Source organism: Eleutherodactylus coqui, chromosome 3 (genome assembly GCF_035609145.1).
Source record: "Eleutherodactylus coqui strain aEleCoq1 chromosome 3, aEleCoq1.hap1, whole genome shotgun sequence".
Classification (NCBI taxonomy): domain Eukaryota; kingdom Metazoa; phylum Chordata; class Amphibia; order Anura; family Eleutherodactylidae; genus Eleutherodactylus; species Eleutherodactylus coqui.
The window spans coordinates 117,940,573-117,958,921 of NC_089839.1; the positions used below are offsets into that span (position 1 = coordinate 117,940,573).

General features: G+C 43.4%; 1 protein-coding gene across 1 annotated transcript in view; it reads right to left on the reverse strand.

Annotated features, from left to right (window-relative positions):
- Window positions 1-18,349, reverse strand: part of PCNX2 (pecanex 2) — a 397,565-nt gene that overhangs the window by 258,229 nt on the left and 120,987 nt on the right. The window contains exon 13 of the mRNA XM_066594873.1: window positions 6,463-6,573. Coding sequence (XP_066450970.1) covers window positions 6,463-6,573 — 111 coding nt within the window. The remainder of the gene's footprint in view (window positions 1-6,462; window positions 6,574-18,349) is intronic.

An 18,349-nucleotide genomic window follows, 5' to 3' on the forward strand; every position in this document is an offset into this window, starting at 1 on the left:
GGAGAAACAGTTGGCGACCTGTGAATAAGAACAGATGAAACAGAGAAAAATGACAGATCTTAAAACCTGATACATTTGGGGGGGGGGGGGAAGTTCGGCACGTAGACAATAGCCTTTGTCTTGTGTTGAAAGAATTTAGAGTCCAGCATATGAGGCAAACTTGGCGAGAAAGAGAAATCTTTAGGATTGACCCCATTCCTTCAAGGAGGAGTAGAAGGTAGCGTGCGGCAGTTGGATGCCTCTAATGGCCTTTGAGGCTTAGCTGGAGGTAGTATTTCTGGTAAAGGAACATTCCATTTAGATAGGATTTTGGCGCCCTCTTCTGGAGAAGAAATTATTTGGATTGCATTATTTTTGTGGATTATTAGTTTTACTGGGAAGCCCCATTTATAGGGAATTTTGGCGGATCTTAGAGCTCAGGTAATTTGAGAAAAGGCTTTCCTGGCTTCTTTTATGTGAAAGAAGTGAAATCTCGTGATCACGTCGCGCGGGATTGAGTCCGGGAGAAAGTTCGGCGTTGTTAATCTGTGGGCTCTGTCCAGAATACAATCCTGTTTTGTTCTGTTATTAGTTTGGTAAGAAAATCTTTCAGATCAGATTGCGTTATGCTTTCCGGAATGCCACTGAATTTGACGTTATTTCTTCTGCTTCTATCTTCCAAATTGGTCAATTTGTTCTTGATGGTTTCCACCTCCTTCTCCAGCGTATAATGCGCATCAATTAACTTGTGAGAAGTTGTTATTTCTCCTAATTTATTTTCAATGTGGTTGGTGCGCATTTCTGGATCTTGAATGGAGGCGTTAAATGAGTGTGAGATAGCTTTGATGTCCTTTTGCAGGGAGCCATGTAGGGCCAGAATCATGTTATTTATAAAATCCTCTGAAGCAGGGAGATTTGAGGAGGGAAGGTCGTTGATAGGATCTTCTCCTTCTTGAAATGATTGCTGGCATGAGTTAATGGGGGGAGAGAGACGTGGTCTCTGCTTCTCAGGACTTGCAGAGGGAGTGGAGAGGGCAGATATGGAGTTAGAGCGCTCCAGCGCCATTTTAGAGCTGGCTATGTAGTTCATGTCGGGTTTCTCTGCTTTATCACTTACCCGACGCTGGAGCAGAGCGGCTGACAGCTCGTCTTGGAGTCCCTCCAGCTCGTCGGCAGAAGCATCCCCGCTGTGACAGGCAGCTGCAGAGGTTGGTGTTTTGTTACTGCTCGCTCCGGAGCTTGTGGAGTGAGGGGAGCCATCTTCTCTCATCGGCCCTCTCTGTCCCGGGCCGCGGAAAGAGAAAAAGTCCGAGACTTTTTGCAGAGGGGCTTTGGAGGTTCTTCTTCTCGGCATGATCAGCCAGGGATCCTCCGACAGGCTTTGAGAGGATGAGGTGCTGGAAAAGCTTTTCTTTTTTGTAGCTTAAAAGGCTATAGTTAGACGGAGCTCAAGACTACACGTCTGGCACTGCCTGCATCTAGGCCACGCCCCCCCCCCCCCCGTTTTTGTTTTTCTTCTTCCCTCCCCCCCATGCCCTGTTTTCATATTACTCCCCCCTCCTAACCCCCGTACATTCCCCCCTTTGCAAATTTTACCCTAATACCAAAGCAGCCAATGGTCCAATCTTATTCTAATTTTCAGAGTTCCCTGCCCTTCCAGTACTTATCTTTCACCCATTCCAGTTGTTTGTTTCCCCAATACCATTATCCTCTAGTTCACACTCCACACTTTCCCCACATCACCTTCAGTCTTTTTTTTTTCCTCCCTCTCCCTGCCCCCTTAGATCCAGGACCAATTAGAATACAGGGACCCACTTCCTTGCCCCCTTCCCCTAGCATATATACCCTCACTCTCTCCCTGCTCACCAGAACTTCTGCTCCTGCCCTGGCTGACCTGCACTCCACAGGTAAATTACTCCTATAGTAATCTCACTTCATCTCCACCCCTTTTTTCCTTTCTCTTTTCTGCAGCTCCTGCTCCCCATGCAGGTATAATACAATCCCAAATTAACCCCCTTCCCCCGCTTGTCACTGGAATAATTCACACCATCCATTCCCTCATTTTCTATCCAGACAGCCTAATCCTTGATAAACTGACACAATTATTCAAATCCTATTTTCCACCTATAGCATTGGGCTTGGTTTTTGTCCCAACATCTTTCTAATCTTTCTAGGCAAACAGATCTAATCATTAACCCTTTTGGGACCCACCAATTGGTAAATCCATTATATTTCACTCATTGTATTGACAAAATTCTCTCCTTCAATCCTTCCTGTTGTGTGCACTTCTTGTAGCTACAATATTCATTTTATTTATACTTCGTGGCATTTTTATTGTGAAAACCAACATTCAAAGCTGTCTTTATAGTTGAAATGTCTTTTTATTATTGAAGTTTACTATTATTATATTATTTTATACTAGGATATTAGTTTATTTTATAATATTTATATATGTATACATATTTTCTGTGTACTTCCACCTTTATCACATAGTTTTGGTGAATAGTCTTTTACTATACCTAGTGTCATTGATTTTAGACGTTTTTTGGTTTTTTTTTTAAATAGTTTTATGCATACTCATTTTTTCCATCTACCATTTTTTTACATATTCCAATGTAGTAAGGTTTTATATGACTGTATGTTATATATATACACTACCGTTCAAAAGTTTGGGGTCACATTGAAATGTCCTTATTTTTGAAGGAAAAGCACTGTACTTTTCAATGAAGATAACTTTAAACTAGTCCTAACTTTAAACAAATGCACTCTATACATTGCTAATGTGGTAAATGACTATTCTAGCTGCAAATGCCTGGTTTTTTGTGCAATATCTACAAAGGTGTATAGAGGCCCATTTCCAGCAACTATCACTCCAGTGTTCTAATGGTACAATGTGTTTGCTCATTGGCTCAGAAGGCTAATTGATGATTAGAAAACCCTTGTGCAATCATGTTCACACATCTGAAAACAGTCTAGCTCGTTACAGAAGCTACAAATCTGACCTTCCTGTGAGCAGATTGAGTTTCTGGAGCATCACATTTGTGGGGTCAATTAAACGCTCAAAATGGCCAGAAAAAGAGAACTTTCATCTGAAACTCGACAGTCTATTCTTGTTCTTAGAAATGAAGGCTATTCCATGCGAGAAATTGATAAGAAATTGAAGATTTCCTACAACGGTGTGTACTACTCCCTTCAGAGGACAGCACAAACAGGCTCTAACCAGAGTAGAAAAAGAAGTGGGAGGCCGCGTTGCACAACTAAGCAAGAAGATAAGCACATTAGAGTCTCTAGTTTGAGAAACAGACGCCTCACAGGTACCCAACTGGCATCTTCATTAAATAGTACCCGCAAAACACCAGTGTCAACATCTACAGTGAAGAGGCGGCTGCGGGATTTTGGGCTTCAGGCCAGAGTGGCAAAGAAAAAGCCATATCTGAGACTGGCCAATAAAAGAAAAAGATTAAGATGGGCAAAAGAACACGGACATTGGACAGAGGAAGACTGGAAAAAAGTGTTGTGGACGGATGAATCCAAGTTTGAGGTGTTTGGATCACAAAGAAGAACGTTTGTGAGACGCAGAACAAATGAAAAGATGCTGGAAGAATGCCTGACGCCATCTGTTAAGCATGGTGGAGGTAATGTGATGGTCTGGGGTTGCTTTGGTGCTGGTAAGGTGGGAGATTTGTACAGGGTAAAAGGGATTCTGAATAAGGAAGGCTATCACTCCATTTTGCAACGCCATGCCATACCCAGCGGACAGCGCTTGATTGGAACCAATTTCTTCCTACAACAGGACAATGACCCTAAACACACCTCCAAATTGTGCAAGAACTATTTACAGCAGAAGCAGGCAGCTGGTATTCTATCGGTAATGGAGTGGCCAGCGCAGTCACCAGATCTGAACCCCATTGAGCTGTTGTGGGAGCAGCTTGACCATATGGTACGCCAGAAGTGCCCATCCAACCAATCCAACTTGTGGGAGATGCTTCTAGAAGCGTAGGGTGCAATTTCACAAGCTTACCTCAACAAATTAACAGCTAGAATGTCAAAGGTGTGCAATGCTGTAATTGCTGCAAAAGGAGGATTCTTTGACGAAAGCAAAGTTTGATGTAAAAACAATGTTATTTCAAATACAAATCATTATTTCTAACCTTGTCAATGTCTTGGCTCTATTTTCTATTCATTTCACAACGCATGGTGGTGAATAAGTGTGACTTTTCATGGAAAACACAAAATTGTTTGGGTGACCCCAAACTTTTGAACGGTAGTGTATGTATATATATATATATATATATATATATATATATATATATATGACTACTTTTAACCTGCATGAATTTATATAACAAATGCATATAATATATTTTTGTCCCTATTTTTTTATTTTCCTTCTACTCTCCCACCCTCTACCTCCCACTTTGACTTCTAATGTGTATTTTATAGCTTGTATGTTTTAAACACCAGCTGAACTAACAAAGGGGTTACCCCCGAAACGCGTTTTCATAAGCTGATCACGTACTTTATTAAATAAAATGAAGTGTAGGCTGCCACTTTGGAAAATTGCTGTGTAACCATTCACAACCTAGTACAAAATTTCAAGGTTGATTAGTGTGGGGTCCAAAGAAAAAATCAACCAAGACCATCTCCATATGCATAAGGTATCCGCTCGCTGGGTTCCCTGGCTGCTCACACCTTTCCAGAAGCAGGAACAAGTTAAATGCTTCCAGACTCTTTTGATGATGTGCCATGGAAACCAGGAGGACTTTTTCAACAGACTGGTAAAGTAGAGAAACCGGCAGCATTCAAAGGTGATATTCAATAAAAATTTCAAATCTTTATTGTTCCATAATTAAAAAGATCGGCAACGTTTCAACCTAAAAAGGTTTGCATATTGGGCTTTAATGGGTCCCATTTCGATTATTTAATTCTAGCGCAAAAGAATTAGCGTCCAAATTTTACGTACGTAATCTAATTCTCTCACTTCCCGATGTCATAGAAACTTGAAATGTGGCACGAGCATTGATTATCTCATAAATAGGAAAAGTTAATGGGTCCCAACTTGAATAATCGATTCTACCGCAAAAGAATTAGCGTCTAAATTTTACATACGGAATCTAATTTTCTCACTTCCTGATGTCATAGAAACTTGAAATTTAGCACGAACATTGATCTATATATATAAAGGCGAAAGCCCTCACTGACTGACTGACTGACTCGCCACTAATTCTCCAACTTCCCGATGTCGTAGAAACATGAAATTTGGCACAAGCATAGATTATGTCCAAAATAGGAAAAGCAAACCAACTCGATTATTTAATTCTAGCACAAAAGAACTAGCATCCAAATTTTACTTACGGAATCTAATTCCCTCACTTCCTGATGTCATAGAAACTTGAAATTTGGCACGAGCATTGATTATGTCATAAATAGGAAAAGTTAATTGGTCCCAACTCAATTACTCAATTCTAGTGAAAAAGAATTAGCGTCCAAATTTTACGTACGTAATCTAATTCTCCAACTTCCCGATGTCATAGAAATTTGAAATTTGGCACTGGAATTGATTATGTCATAAATAGGAAAAGCTAATGGGTCCCAACTCGATTATTCAATTCTAAGCGCAAAAGAATTACCATCCAAATTTTACCTACCGAATCTAATTCTCCCACTTCCTGATGTCATTTTATATAAAGGGAACGTCGCATGGTTACCTCCACGTGGTGTTTCCTGGGTAACGCAAAGAACCATGCAAAATGGTGAACATATTTTTTTTCTCGGTATCTCTAAAGTAACTACGACTTCCTAAGATTTTCCGTGTGAACACCAGATAAACACAGTACCAAATTAACTCGGGCGAAGCCGGGTATATCAGCTAGTAATATATAAATATAAAAACTGTATAACATGCTTACCGGTACCCCCAAACATGAGGATGTCAATCTGCTCCAGGAAATACACACATAATTAAAAAGATCGGTAACGTTTCAACCTAAAAAGGTTTGCATATTGGGCTTTAATGGGTCCCATTTCGATTATTTAATTCTAGCGCAAAAAAATTTGCGTCCAAATTGTACGTACGTAATCTAATTCTCTCACTTCCCGATGTCATAGAAACTTGAAATGTGGCACGAGCATTGATTATGTCATAAATAGGAAAAGTTAATGGGTCCCAACTTGAATAATCAATTCTACCGCAAAAGAATTAGCGTCCAAATTTTACCTACCGAATCTAATTCTCCCACTTCCTGATGTCATTTTATATAAAGGGAACGTTGCATGGTTACCTCCACGTGGTGTTTCCTGGGTAACGCAAAGAACCATGCAAAATGGTGAACATATTTTTTTCCTCGGTATCTCTAAAGTAACTACGACTTCCTAAGATTTTCCGTGTGAACACCAGATAAACACCAGTACCAAATTAACTCGGGCGAAGCCGGGTATATCAGCTAGTAATATATAAATATAAAAACTGTATAACATGCTTACCGGTACCCCCAAACATGAGGATGTCAATCTGCTCCAGGAAATACACACAAAATGTATTCAATTGAGGAAAAAGACCCAAAAGTGATATGATGGGAAAGCAACTCACGAATACTGAAAAAAGAACAATACAAAGTAAGCTTTCTAAATGATTTTCAAAAAATCTTTTTTCCTAGCCAAAAAAATATTGGCATTGTAAGCATTACTTGAAACAATGGAAAATTATTATTATATCTACTGTGCTTTCAATTATGTATTAATGGCTCCATCTAAAAATGCATTCATAGGGGTGACAGCAAGTCACATCCAACATTCTAAGGTGCGACTCACATCACACAGAACACGAATACTCCGTCTGTGTGCTGTACGATGTGCAGGAGACCGCACATCAGCATGTTCTACTCACGTGCGATACTTGCACGAAAATAGAACATATTGTGATTTTTACATCTTGCGAATGAAAAATCAACCATTTAAATACACCCACTGCAAATGATTGGTTGTATTTTCATGTGAGTTTTGTGCATCTCGCATCACACAAAATATGCACAATTTTCTCGCCCGTGTGAATGCACCCTAAAGGCTGTTTGCATAAATAATTTTAGTTAGTTAGCGTACAATCTACTGTTTGTCCTATGAGAGCTTCTATGTCTATCACCTATTACCCTGGTGACCTCAAGCCAGCACATTAATAGCCATTTTTTTCTCAGAATCTGCTGTGAGAAAAGCAGCATCTAGTGCATCCTCTTCATCCAGGCCTACGGTTGCCAATCAGTCCCCATGCTTGTTATAGACAGTAGTGCAGTAGTGCACATTTTCTGCACAGTCAAACATCCACTCAAAGGCACAATGTCTCAAAAATCTTCACTCAGAGCCAGATTGTAGATTGTGTCTCCTCAAAGGCATCATCTGTCGGCAGTGCAGTTGCCATTGCCTGTGCAAGAGTTAAAACCACCAAAATGCGAGCAACCTTCTCAGAACAAGGAATGTGTTGCAGCAGTTCTGGAATCTGTACCTTTCTAGTAATCAAGTTTAGGTCTTGTTTTTGGCTCCCACCTTCTGGATCTGGTGAGAGTGGTTTTAGGTGAGACTTGCTTAGTCTCACTTGTAGGCAATTTAGGAGGACTATTTAATCTGGCCTTGTGCTTAGCTCATTGCTGTTTAATTCATTCTCGTTCTGACTGTGGTGAAAGTCAGAGTTTGGTACTGGATCTCCTATTTTCCTGATTCTTCACTAAGCTAAGTACAGAGGTTACTATTGTTGATATCTGGTTCTCTGTTGTTTTCTCCTCTCCGACGTAGGGTTGCTAGTGGCCTAGTACGTGGTCAGGTTTGCTCTTGTTAGAGCAGGTTATCTGCAAATAGGTAGGTCCGTTCCCTGGGTAAAGGGTTTATAGGGTCAGTATTTCCCAGGTTTCTGTTTTGCTTATTGTTTACCACTGCTTTGTGTGTACTTGCAGTCTATTTGTTCACAGCCTGTGAGTCTTTCAGCTTTTCAGATCCAGCGCATCCTCATTGGACACGACAGAATGAAATTAAAAATGGAAAAAGCGCATCTAGAAGCAACCTTAGTTGAAACAAGAGAAAAAAAATGTTAAATAGAAAAACTACACCTGAAGCAACATTAGCTAAACAAAAACCCCAATTGAAAAAGGGGGAATTATTCTCATCGATAGTTCCTTTTCCATGAGTCCATCATGACAGCACACATGGAGGTTGCCCTTTGACCTCGTTGGGACAGGAAGAGGAGAGTTTAAACGGCCGCCTCCCACCGCTATTCTCCAGCGACTTTCCAATCATCACAACGGTAATGTGGCCAAATTCTTTTATTATTACTGTAAAACAAACAAGTGTACTGAACATTACATATACAGTAATCACAATAGGGTGGGAAAGTATGTGCTGTCATGATGGACTAATGGAAAAGGAACTATCGGTAAGAATAATTCCCGTTTTTCCACTTCGTCCCTCCTGACAGCACACATGTAGGCAATACCAAAATTATTATGGACACATCGGGGGGGACAATAGCCTGTAGGACCTTCCGTCCAAAGTCCAGCTCCCTCTTGGAGTGAAAATCCAGACGGTAATGCTTGGTGAAGGTGTGGATGCTAGACCAGGTAGCAGCCTTACATATTTGTTCGGTCGAGGCCTCCCTGCGCTCGGCTCAAGAAGAAGCGAGAGCCCTTGTTGAATGGGCCCTTACTCCTTCTGGAACTGCCAGATTTTTCGCTTTGTAAGCTTCTTGTATAGCTAATCTTAACCATCTAGCAATGGTATCTTTTGTGGCAGCCTATCCTTTGTTTCTACCTTGAAACTGGAGAAATAATCTCTCTGAATCTCTGAAGCTTTGTGAAACTTTTAGATATGTCAATACAGCTCGCCAGACATCTAGGCTATGCATGCGCTGTTCTCTAGAATTTTTAAAGTTTGGCAAAAGGAGGGCAGGACAATTTCCTGCTCCATATGAAAACTAGACAACACTTTTGGGAAAAACCCTGGATCGAGTTTCAAAATTATCCAGTCATCCAAGATTCTTAACCCCTTAGTGACCAGCCAATTGCCTTTTTACATCCTAGCTTGCTGGGCCTTAATTCCTGAGGACGTAGAAACATGTTTTCTGCAGGGATCAAGGCCCTGCAAGCTGAGGACATGACAGCTCCATGCTGCCGGCTCCCGGAGGTAGCCAACAATCTGGAGCTGCCATTCCAGGCCGCTGGTCCCCTTCCCCCGGTCACATAATCGCCGGCATTTACCGAATGCTGGCAATCATGTGAAAGTTAATAAAAAGTTGAAAAAAGTTAAAGATTCAGCTGTCCTGATGGATCGGATCCATCAGGGCAGCTGAAAGTACTCACTCGCCTTCTCCGCGATGTCCCGCGGTGTCCTGGCTTCCCGGGTCCCGTCGGCGCCTTCTGCGCATGCACGCCAGACGTCATACGTCGGGAAATTTAAAAACTCTCTGCTCCTGGCTCCCATGTGTAGCTGAGAGCAGAGAGAGGTCACCGGGAGCCGCTGTATGCGGTTCCCGGTCACATGATCGCTGCTATCCAATGGATAATAGCAATCATCAAAAGTAAAAACAAGTTTGAAAAAAGTTAAAAAAAAGAAAAAAAAGTTTACGCCTTACATCCACTAGAGGAGATTAAATAACGTACCTAAGGCCCCGGATTTAACTGTGGACCTCACCACGGCTTTTGCGCATGCACCTGCCACCAAGATGGCGGATGCATGTGCAAAAGCCACAGAGTGCTAGGGTAATTCAAAATCTCCCTGCTCCTGGCTACTAAACATAGCTAAGAGCCAGGAGATTTCACGGGGTCCCACAGTACACATCCCCTGGTCTTGTGATCGCCGTTTTCAAGTGGAAAACAGCGATCACGGAAAAGTTTCACCTCCAATCACAGATCCGATCTGTGAGGGGAGGTGAAATTACTTACCTATGGCCTCCGGTGATGTCCCCTGATGGGATCTTTATCCGCGGACCTTTCTCCAACTTTGGCGCATCTGCCCATCAGCAAAATAGTGGATGCAAGCGCAGAAGCTGTGGAGGGCCCGTAAAATTTAAAGTCTCCTTGCTCCTGGCTACTAAAGGTAGCCGAGAGCCTGGAGCAGTGACCGAGGGCTGCAGTGAGCGGTCCCCGGTCACGTGATCGCCGTTATTCAATGGATAATGGCAATTATGTAAAAGTTAAGACAGTTGAAGTTTGATGCGCGTTTCGGTTTGAGCCCCGTTGTGCATACAGACATAGTATTAGGGCCATTTTGGGGTGAAAGTCTTTATTATTATGTATGCTGTACAAAAAAAAAGGTTTAAAAGTGACACAATTGCCAAAAAATGAAAATTGTATTTTTTTCCTCCTGCTTTGCTTAGATTCATTCAAAAACTGTGTGGTCACAATACGCAGTACACTCCTAGATGAATTCGTTAAGGGGTCTAGTTTTCAAAATGGAGTCATTTGTGGTGGTTCTCCATTGTTTTGGCCACTCAAGAGTTCTACAAGTGGGCAATGGGGCCTAAATCACCTTCAAGCAAAATGACTGTTCTGAAAGCCACCGGCTGCTCCTTTCGGTGTGGGCCCCGTTGTGCATACGGACATAATATGAGGGCCACAATGAGTATGTTTCTGAACACGTAACAAACGGGTATCCATTTTGGGTGCAAATACTCATTTTCATGTGCACTATAGAAAAAGATCCCATCTTTTAAATGGCATATTTGCAAAAATATGAAATTTTATTTTTTCTACTCTAAATTGCATTAATTCCTGAAAAAAAACTGTGGGGTAAAAATACTCATGACCCCCCTTAGTGAATACATTAAGGTGTGTCGTTTTTAAAATGGGGTCATTTGTTGAGGAATCTATCATTTTGACACCTACAAGCCTTTGCAATCTTGGCTTGGTGTAGGAAAAGAAAATGTTTCTCAAAATGTTAAAAAGCAATGTTTAATGTGTACATCTCTTAAATGGTTAAAAAAACTGAAGTTTTTCTAATGTGCGTCCAGAATAAAGTAAATAGATGGAAATATATACCTTCTCAAAAATTTGTACAGTATGTTTGCACATATTTGAGATATTGCAGTTGAAAATGTGAAAAAAATGACAATTTCTTCAAAAATTTCCCAATTTTGGTGCTATTAATAAATATACATAAATTCCATCGGACTATTTTCACCACCTAAATGAAGTATAATATGTGACAAAAAAACAATGTCAGAATCACTTGGATATGCAAAACCTTTATGGAGTTATTCTATGTCAAAGTGACACATGTCAGATTTCCAAAATTTGGTCTGGTCATTAAGGCGCAAACAGGCTTGGTCACTAAGGGGTTAAATAGGGTTCTCTACAGGACAGGGCCTGAAGTTCACTAACCCTTCTAGCAGTTGTTATGGCTGTCAAAAAGGCCACTTTGCTTGACAGATTTCTAAGAGATATGGACTCAATTGGTTCAAATGGATGTTGGCATAGGTTATACAGAACTAGATTGAGATCCCAGGCCATAATCGACTTTCTGACAAAAGGTTTACCTTATTTTTCGCTCTATAAGACGCACTTTTTTACCCTCCAAAGTGGGGAGAAAAAGTCAGTGTGTCCTATAGAGCGAATGTGCAGCCTGCATACAAAGCCAACACAGCAGGAGAGCAGAGCGGCCCACCCAAAATGGAATGCTCATTACATTGTCACCCAGCTCTTCCAGGATCCTGAATGCCAACTCCAGAGTTATGCAAGCATGTATACAACATGCATTGCTATAACTAGTCAAACATGACATTCAGGGCTCCTGGAAAGCTGGGTGACAAGTAGAAAGATAACCATTACATTTACACTCAGCTTTCCTGGATCCTTAATGGCAGGTTGATCTGGTGGTATACACTTCATTCCGAGGCAGTACTACTGCTCTTTATTCCTAATGTAATACCTCCCTCACTGCCTGGTCTGGGGGAGTTCAAAATAATTTTTCCCCATTTTCCTTCTCTAAAACCTACTGTAGGTGCGTCTAATCATCAGGTGCGTCTTATAGAGCGAAAAATACGGTAAGTCTGTCGGCCCCCTGCAAAAATCTACGAATCCATTTATTTTTGCTTAGCTGGCGATCAAATACCGAGATCAGAGCTGCGACCTGAACTCTTAGAGTTCTGGGGCTAAGACCCATGTCCAGACCATCCTGCAAAAATTCTAAAATTTTTGATAGGTCAGGTTTATCCATGTCCGGAACCTGAGGTCTATGCCAATGTGAAAATTTTTTCCAGACTTTGGAATAGATTTTTGAGGTAGATACTTTCCGACTTTTAAGAATCGTTTCAATTACCTTGTCTGGCAATCCTTGCTTCCTCAGCCTACGGTGCTCAGGAGCCAAGCCGTCAACTTCAACTGGTGAATCTACTGACAGAAGACTGGACCTTGGGACAGAAAGTCCTTTCTCAGGGGAAGTGCAATCAGAGCATGCATGAGCAGGGATTTTAACAGCGGGTACCAGGGTCTTTTTGGCCACGCAGATGCTATCAGAATAACCCTGGTTTGGCTGTTGCGGATTTTCCTCAGAACTCGGGTTATCAGAGGAAGAGGAGGAAAGGCATAGGCCAGATCCATCTCCCAATTTTGGGATAAAGCATCCAGTGTCAATGGTCTGTCTCTGATGTTCAGGGAATAAAATTTTTGGCACCCTTTGTTGTTTTTGTCCGCAAACAAGTCCACTTGCGGGGAGCCCCACCGACTGTTACAGACTAGAATACGTCCGTATTCAGGGACCAGTTTCCTGGATTTATTTCCTCCTGACTTAGATAATCCGTGACCACATTTAGAGAGCCCTTTAGATGCACTGCTGACAGGGATCTTACATTCTCTTCCGCCCACGTAAATATCCTTTCGACAGGCGTTGTAGGTGAGGGTGCCTGGTTCCACTCTGGTGGCGAATGAAAGAGACTGCTGTTATATTATCGGACAGAATTTTGACATGCTGTTCTTGCAGTGTACCTTCTGCCTGGATTAATTTCTGAAAAATTGCTCTAAGTTCCCTATAATTCGAAGATAGGGAGCTGACGTAGGGAGACCAGGAACCTTGAAGGATAGTATCTGCGACTGTTGCCCCCCATCCTCATCTACTAGCGTCGGTAGTTACTACTACTAGCGGAGAAGGATCCCATGGTACTCCTTCCCTAAGATTCTGCGGGGACAGCCACCAATTTAAGGAAGTTTTGACGACTAATGATAGCCTAAATTTTACGTCTAGGGAAGACTGACTTCCATCCCATACTGACAATAATTTTTGTTGTAAAACTCTGGAGTGAATCCTGGACCAGTTCACCATGGAAAAACAGGCTGACATCTGGCCCAGAATCCCCATGGTCTCTCTAACAGAGACCCAACCTTTCTTCTGAAATCTCTTGACGGAAGAAATTAGATCTGTCCTCTTACCGGAGGATAAAAAAGAACAACATATGCGGGAATCTAATAAAACTCCACAAAAAACATTTTTGGTATCTGGCTGAAGGCTTGATTTTTCTAAATTAATCAGCCATCCCAGATCCGAAAAGAGGCCTAGGATCTTGTCTAAATATTGTTCCATAGTTTCGGAATTTTCCGAGAGAAGTAATAAATCATCTAAATAAGGTACTATACAGATACCTTGATTCCTAAGGAATCCTATTGGTGCTATCATTACTTTTGAAAAAATTCTTTGGGCGATTGAAATGCCGAACGGCAGACAAACAAACAAACTGAAAATGAAAAAATTTTGACTTTATTCTGACTGCAAACCAAAGGAATTTTTGGTACGCAGGATGAATAGGTATATGAAAGTACGCATCTTTCAAGTCGATCGTACACATTACGTCTGACTGATTAATCAACAGAATTGCAGAGTTCATGGTTTCCATTTTGAAATGGCCATTATATATACGTATATAATTATTCAGGGATTTTAAATTAAGAATGATTCTAAAGGAACCATTTGGTTTTGGCACCAAAAATAATGGTGAATAATACCCAAACCCTCGCTGTGATGAAGGAACTGGAAGCACCGCCCCTATCTGCAACAGGTTCTCAACCCCTTCTTCTAATCTAGTCTGCAGAAGGAGGGATTGGTTTGAGGTAACCAAAAATTTCCTAGAAGGTAGGGAATCAAACTCAATTCTATACCCTGACGAAACAATTTCCAATACCCAGGGATTCTCAGTAACCTAAGGCCATCTCCCTGCGAATTGGCGTAACCTGCCCCCTACCGGAATTGTGGAATTATTTTCGTTCTGGCCTTGGTGGGAAGAAAAGGGAAGATTTACCCTTACCTCCCTTTGCGTAGGACCACCTGCCTGTCTTGCCTTTGCCTCTTTGACCTCTGGAACGAAAGGACTGCCTGAACCCTGTGCCGCTTCTGGCGGAGAAATCTGATGGGAACCCCTTCTTCTTGTCTCCTGCCTTTCCCAGAATTTTGTCCAGCACAGGACCAAATAAGTATTCCCCTTGGAAGGGAATTGAGCACAACTTGTTTTTTGAAGTGGTGTCACCTGACCATGCTCAGAGCCACAGTGCACACCTAGCGGTATTGCATAACTGCGTTTTTTGCTGAAAACCGAACTGATTCGGCCGAAGCATCAGCCAAAGGTATGCATTCTGCTAACTCTTCTCTTGAAGTTTTCTGCCTCAAATGCGACTCCAGTTATGACAACCATATGTACATGGAATGAGCGACTGAGGTAGCCGCTATGTTAGCGTTTATCAAGTTGGCTGTAGTCTCCCAATCACGCTTGAGGAGCCCGTCCACCTTCCGGTCCATGGGATCCTTAAGCTGTGAAGCATCCTCAAATGGGAGTGCTGCCTTTTTAATTAATTTAGCGACTTGAATGTTGACTTTCGGAACTGTGTTCCATAATTTAGTTTCATCAGCGGAGAACACGAGCCTGTCCTTGAAGTCTTTGGACATCGACAACTGTTTCTCTGCCTTTTCCCATTCATCTTCCACCAGTTGTTTTAGTGTTTGATTAACGGGAAAACACTTGTGACGTCTTGTTCTCAGCCCGCCAAACATCTCGTCCTGAACGGACCTTGGTTGTTGAACGTCTGATACTTCCATTGTATTACGAACTGCTGCTATTAGCTCTTCTAAATCACAGTTTGAAAAGTAATACTTTTTTTCGTCATCCTCTAACAGGACCCGCGTGGACAAGTCTGAAATTTCACCTTTAGACATATCCAAGTCTGACTCATCGGAGTCCGAAGAAGCCAGATCCTGCATTCGAGCCCTTTTTGCAGGCCTAGACGGCCCAGGCTCAGGTTGGGAAGCAGGATTGGTTTTAATTGCCTGGACTTCCTCCCGCACCATCAGGCAGATAACTTCCATTAAAGATTGTTGTTCCTCTTTAACAATTTTAGACGTGCACTCGACACATACAAGTTTTTTCGCATTATCCTCCAGTGTTTTGGCGCATAATACGCACTTCCTGAGCCTTCTTTTAGATTCCACTTTTTGGATGCATCCTCCTGCAATGGAAATGCACGAGAGACTATTAAATTGGAGGATAATAGTGCAGTTACACAAGAGGTTTTTTTGTCCAAGGGGACAACTCACATTCGCTGCACTTCCCCTGTCTCCTTCCACGCTTTCCATTCTTCTGCAGAGCTGGTAGGAAGAATTCTGAGCAGTCTTCCTAAAAGGGTGAACTGCAAGGGGAAAAGGGCGCCTTTTATTTTGAACTTGGCGCCACCAGGCGCGTTGCTGGCGTCTGGGTCCGTCCCCAGCGTCTAAAGTCATTTGCGGCACGCCCCCAATGCGCGCGTGCGTCACCGGCTGACACGGGGCATCACTCTTAGGTGCGGCCGTTTCACCGCCCGACGCGGCACGTCTCCGACATGGCCATCCTGCAGCCACAAGCCAAAGCCGACAAGCTGCCACGGACAGCGGTCGCAAGCCATCCTAACAGGCGCGGCCCAGCGAAATCCAGATGGGTAAGTAAGACCGACCAGGGGGTGTCTGGGCTTGCTGCAGCAGCAGAAGCCAGACCCTCTTTCATCATGTTTTTTTTTGCCTCCTCCGCAGGGATGCCCGACATTTGTGGAGGGGCCTTCTGCTCCAGCAGGAAACCACCGGACTCCCCCCCCCCCCCCCCCCCCGCGGGGCGGCGGCGCAAAAGATCTGCCGAATCTCGGTAAGAAAAAATCCATCCTCGGCACACACAAAACTCTCCCGTGTCCCGTTGGGACAGGAAAAACACTGGAGAATAGAGGTGGGAGGCAGCCTTTTAAACTCTCCTCTTCCTGTACCAACGAGGTCAAAGGGCAACCTCCATGTGTGCTGTCAGGATGGACGAAGTGGGAAACTAGCATTAGAAAAGGAATCTACAACCACAAAAGCAGAGATCCTGGAGGATATACAGTACCCAGATTTGCAAAGCAGCATACTGAGTCTGAACCTCAAACTGCAAGATTCATTACAACGCATGTCCAGGTATGTTAAAGGGGTTGTCTCGCGAAATCAAGTGGGGTTATACACTTCTGTATGGCCATATTAATGCACTTTGTAATATACATCGTGCATTAAATATGAGCCATACAGAAGTTATTCACTTACCTGCTCCGTTGCTAGCGTCCTCGTCTCCATGGTTCCGTCTAAATTCGCTGGCAGCTTGCTTTTTTAGACGCGCTTGCGCAGTCCGGTCTTCTCCTCTCAGCACGAGCCGCTTCAGTGTGCTCGCCGCTACAGCTCTTCTGCGCATGCGCAGACGAGCTGTCACTGCTCGGGATCGCGCTGGAGCGGCCATTCTGTACCATCCTCTGTTAGAGGAAGGTGCAGAGCCGCACAGCTGTCCCGAGAAGCCGCCCAGCTGTCCCGCCGTCCTGCCGCCCAGGTAAGTGATGGGCCGGGGGAACTGTCGCTGTGCCGGGGGGGGGGCTGTCGCTGTGCCGGGGGGGGCTGTCGCTGTGCCAGGGGGGGCTGTCGCTGTGCCAGGGGGGGCTGTCACTGTGCCGGGGGGGGGGCTGTCGCTGTGCCGGGGGGGCTGTCGCTGTGCCGGGGGGGGGCTGTCGCTGTGCCGGGGGGGGCTGCCGCTGTGCCGGGGGGGGCTGCCGCTGTGCCGGGGGGGGGCTGCGACGGTTACCTGCCGCCTGGCGGTGGGTGACTGTGTGCCGAGGTCGGCCGCGTTCAATCCAGGGGTCCGGTCGGCGGCTGCGGGGCGTCTGGTTGTCAGGGAGACACAGTTGGTAGCGTCTCGGGAGCGCGCACGTCGGGCTACAGCAAGCGATGGGAAAAGAGCCGGCAGCCATCTTGGGAAAATTTTTATAAGTTGCTGAAACGCTAGAACTGTAAGTACAAACCAGCTAGAAAAGTCATTTACAGGGGGGCTTAGTAATGTATGCTTAATTAGGGGGACTGGGCAAAAAAAAAAAATTCACTGCTTCCTCGAGACAACCCCTTTAAGCTTCATGAATCAAACAGTAGTACTGAGCCAGCACAAAAAGTAGAACAATGTATCTCCAGTGAAACAAACCTGATTCAACATGCCATGCAAGCCCAGGTCAGCTACAAATATAAAAGCAACATGCAAGACAATTTTCTTGCTGACAACCTCACCTCACATCAGGTAACCAAGGAAAATTACCTCACTGGCACATGTCCCATCATGCCAAGGAGATATAATACTGGTTGGCGCAACCTAGAGACTCCTAACAGGTATATAAGAGTAATCTATTTAATTTATTTTACACATTATTTCTTTGGGTTATTGCAATTTTGCTTAGACTTGTGAAATCAGTCGAAAAGATGAACAGTCTCTAGACAGAACTATATTTGACCTGTCTAAAGGTCAGTTGATAAGCAGAGAATCATCAGGGTTAAGGCAATATATAGGTTTATAGATATTCGCTTGCTCATACGATTAATAAATTAATGTATCATATATTATATTTTAAAATGATTCACTGGCAAAAATATGTTCTACAGGTTGTCAATCATTGATAGGATAATTACCGGGTGTTGCCAGACACTGATTGGTCATTGTTATTTCTCATTTATCTCTAAAAAATTTAAAAAAGGAAGTTTTTAGCTCAGAAGAGCTTAGAGCTGCAACTCATCCACTTCTGTGTTGCATCGCAAGTTCATCTCCAGTGCACAGTAGAGATAATTAGAGTACCTGATTGATAGGACTACAATACCCTTAGGGCTCAGTCAAAGGGGCATTTTTTCGCGCGATTTGCGCATGCACATGCGTCCGGCGATTTTAGAAAACCATTGCTTTGCAATGGTATCGGACACATGAGCGCTTTTTATGCCCTCGTCCGATAAATTATAGAACAGAAATCGCAGATCGCACCTATCTGCGATTCCTGTTCTCTTCTCTATATGCGCTCAATGGGGCCGGCGGCAGCAGCGCCGACCCCATTGAGAACATATAGTA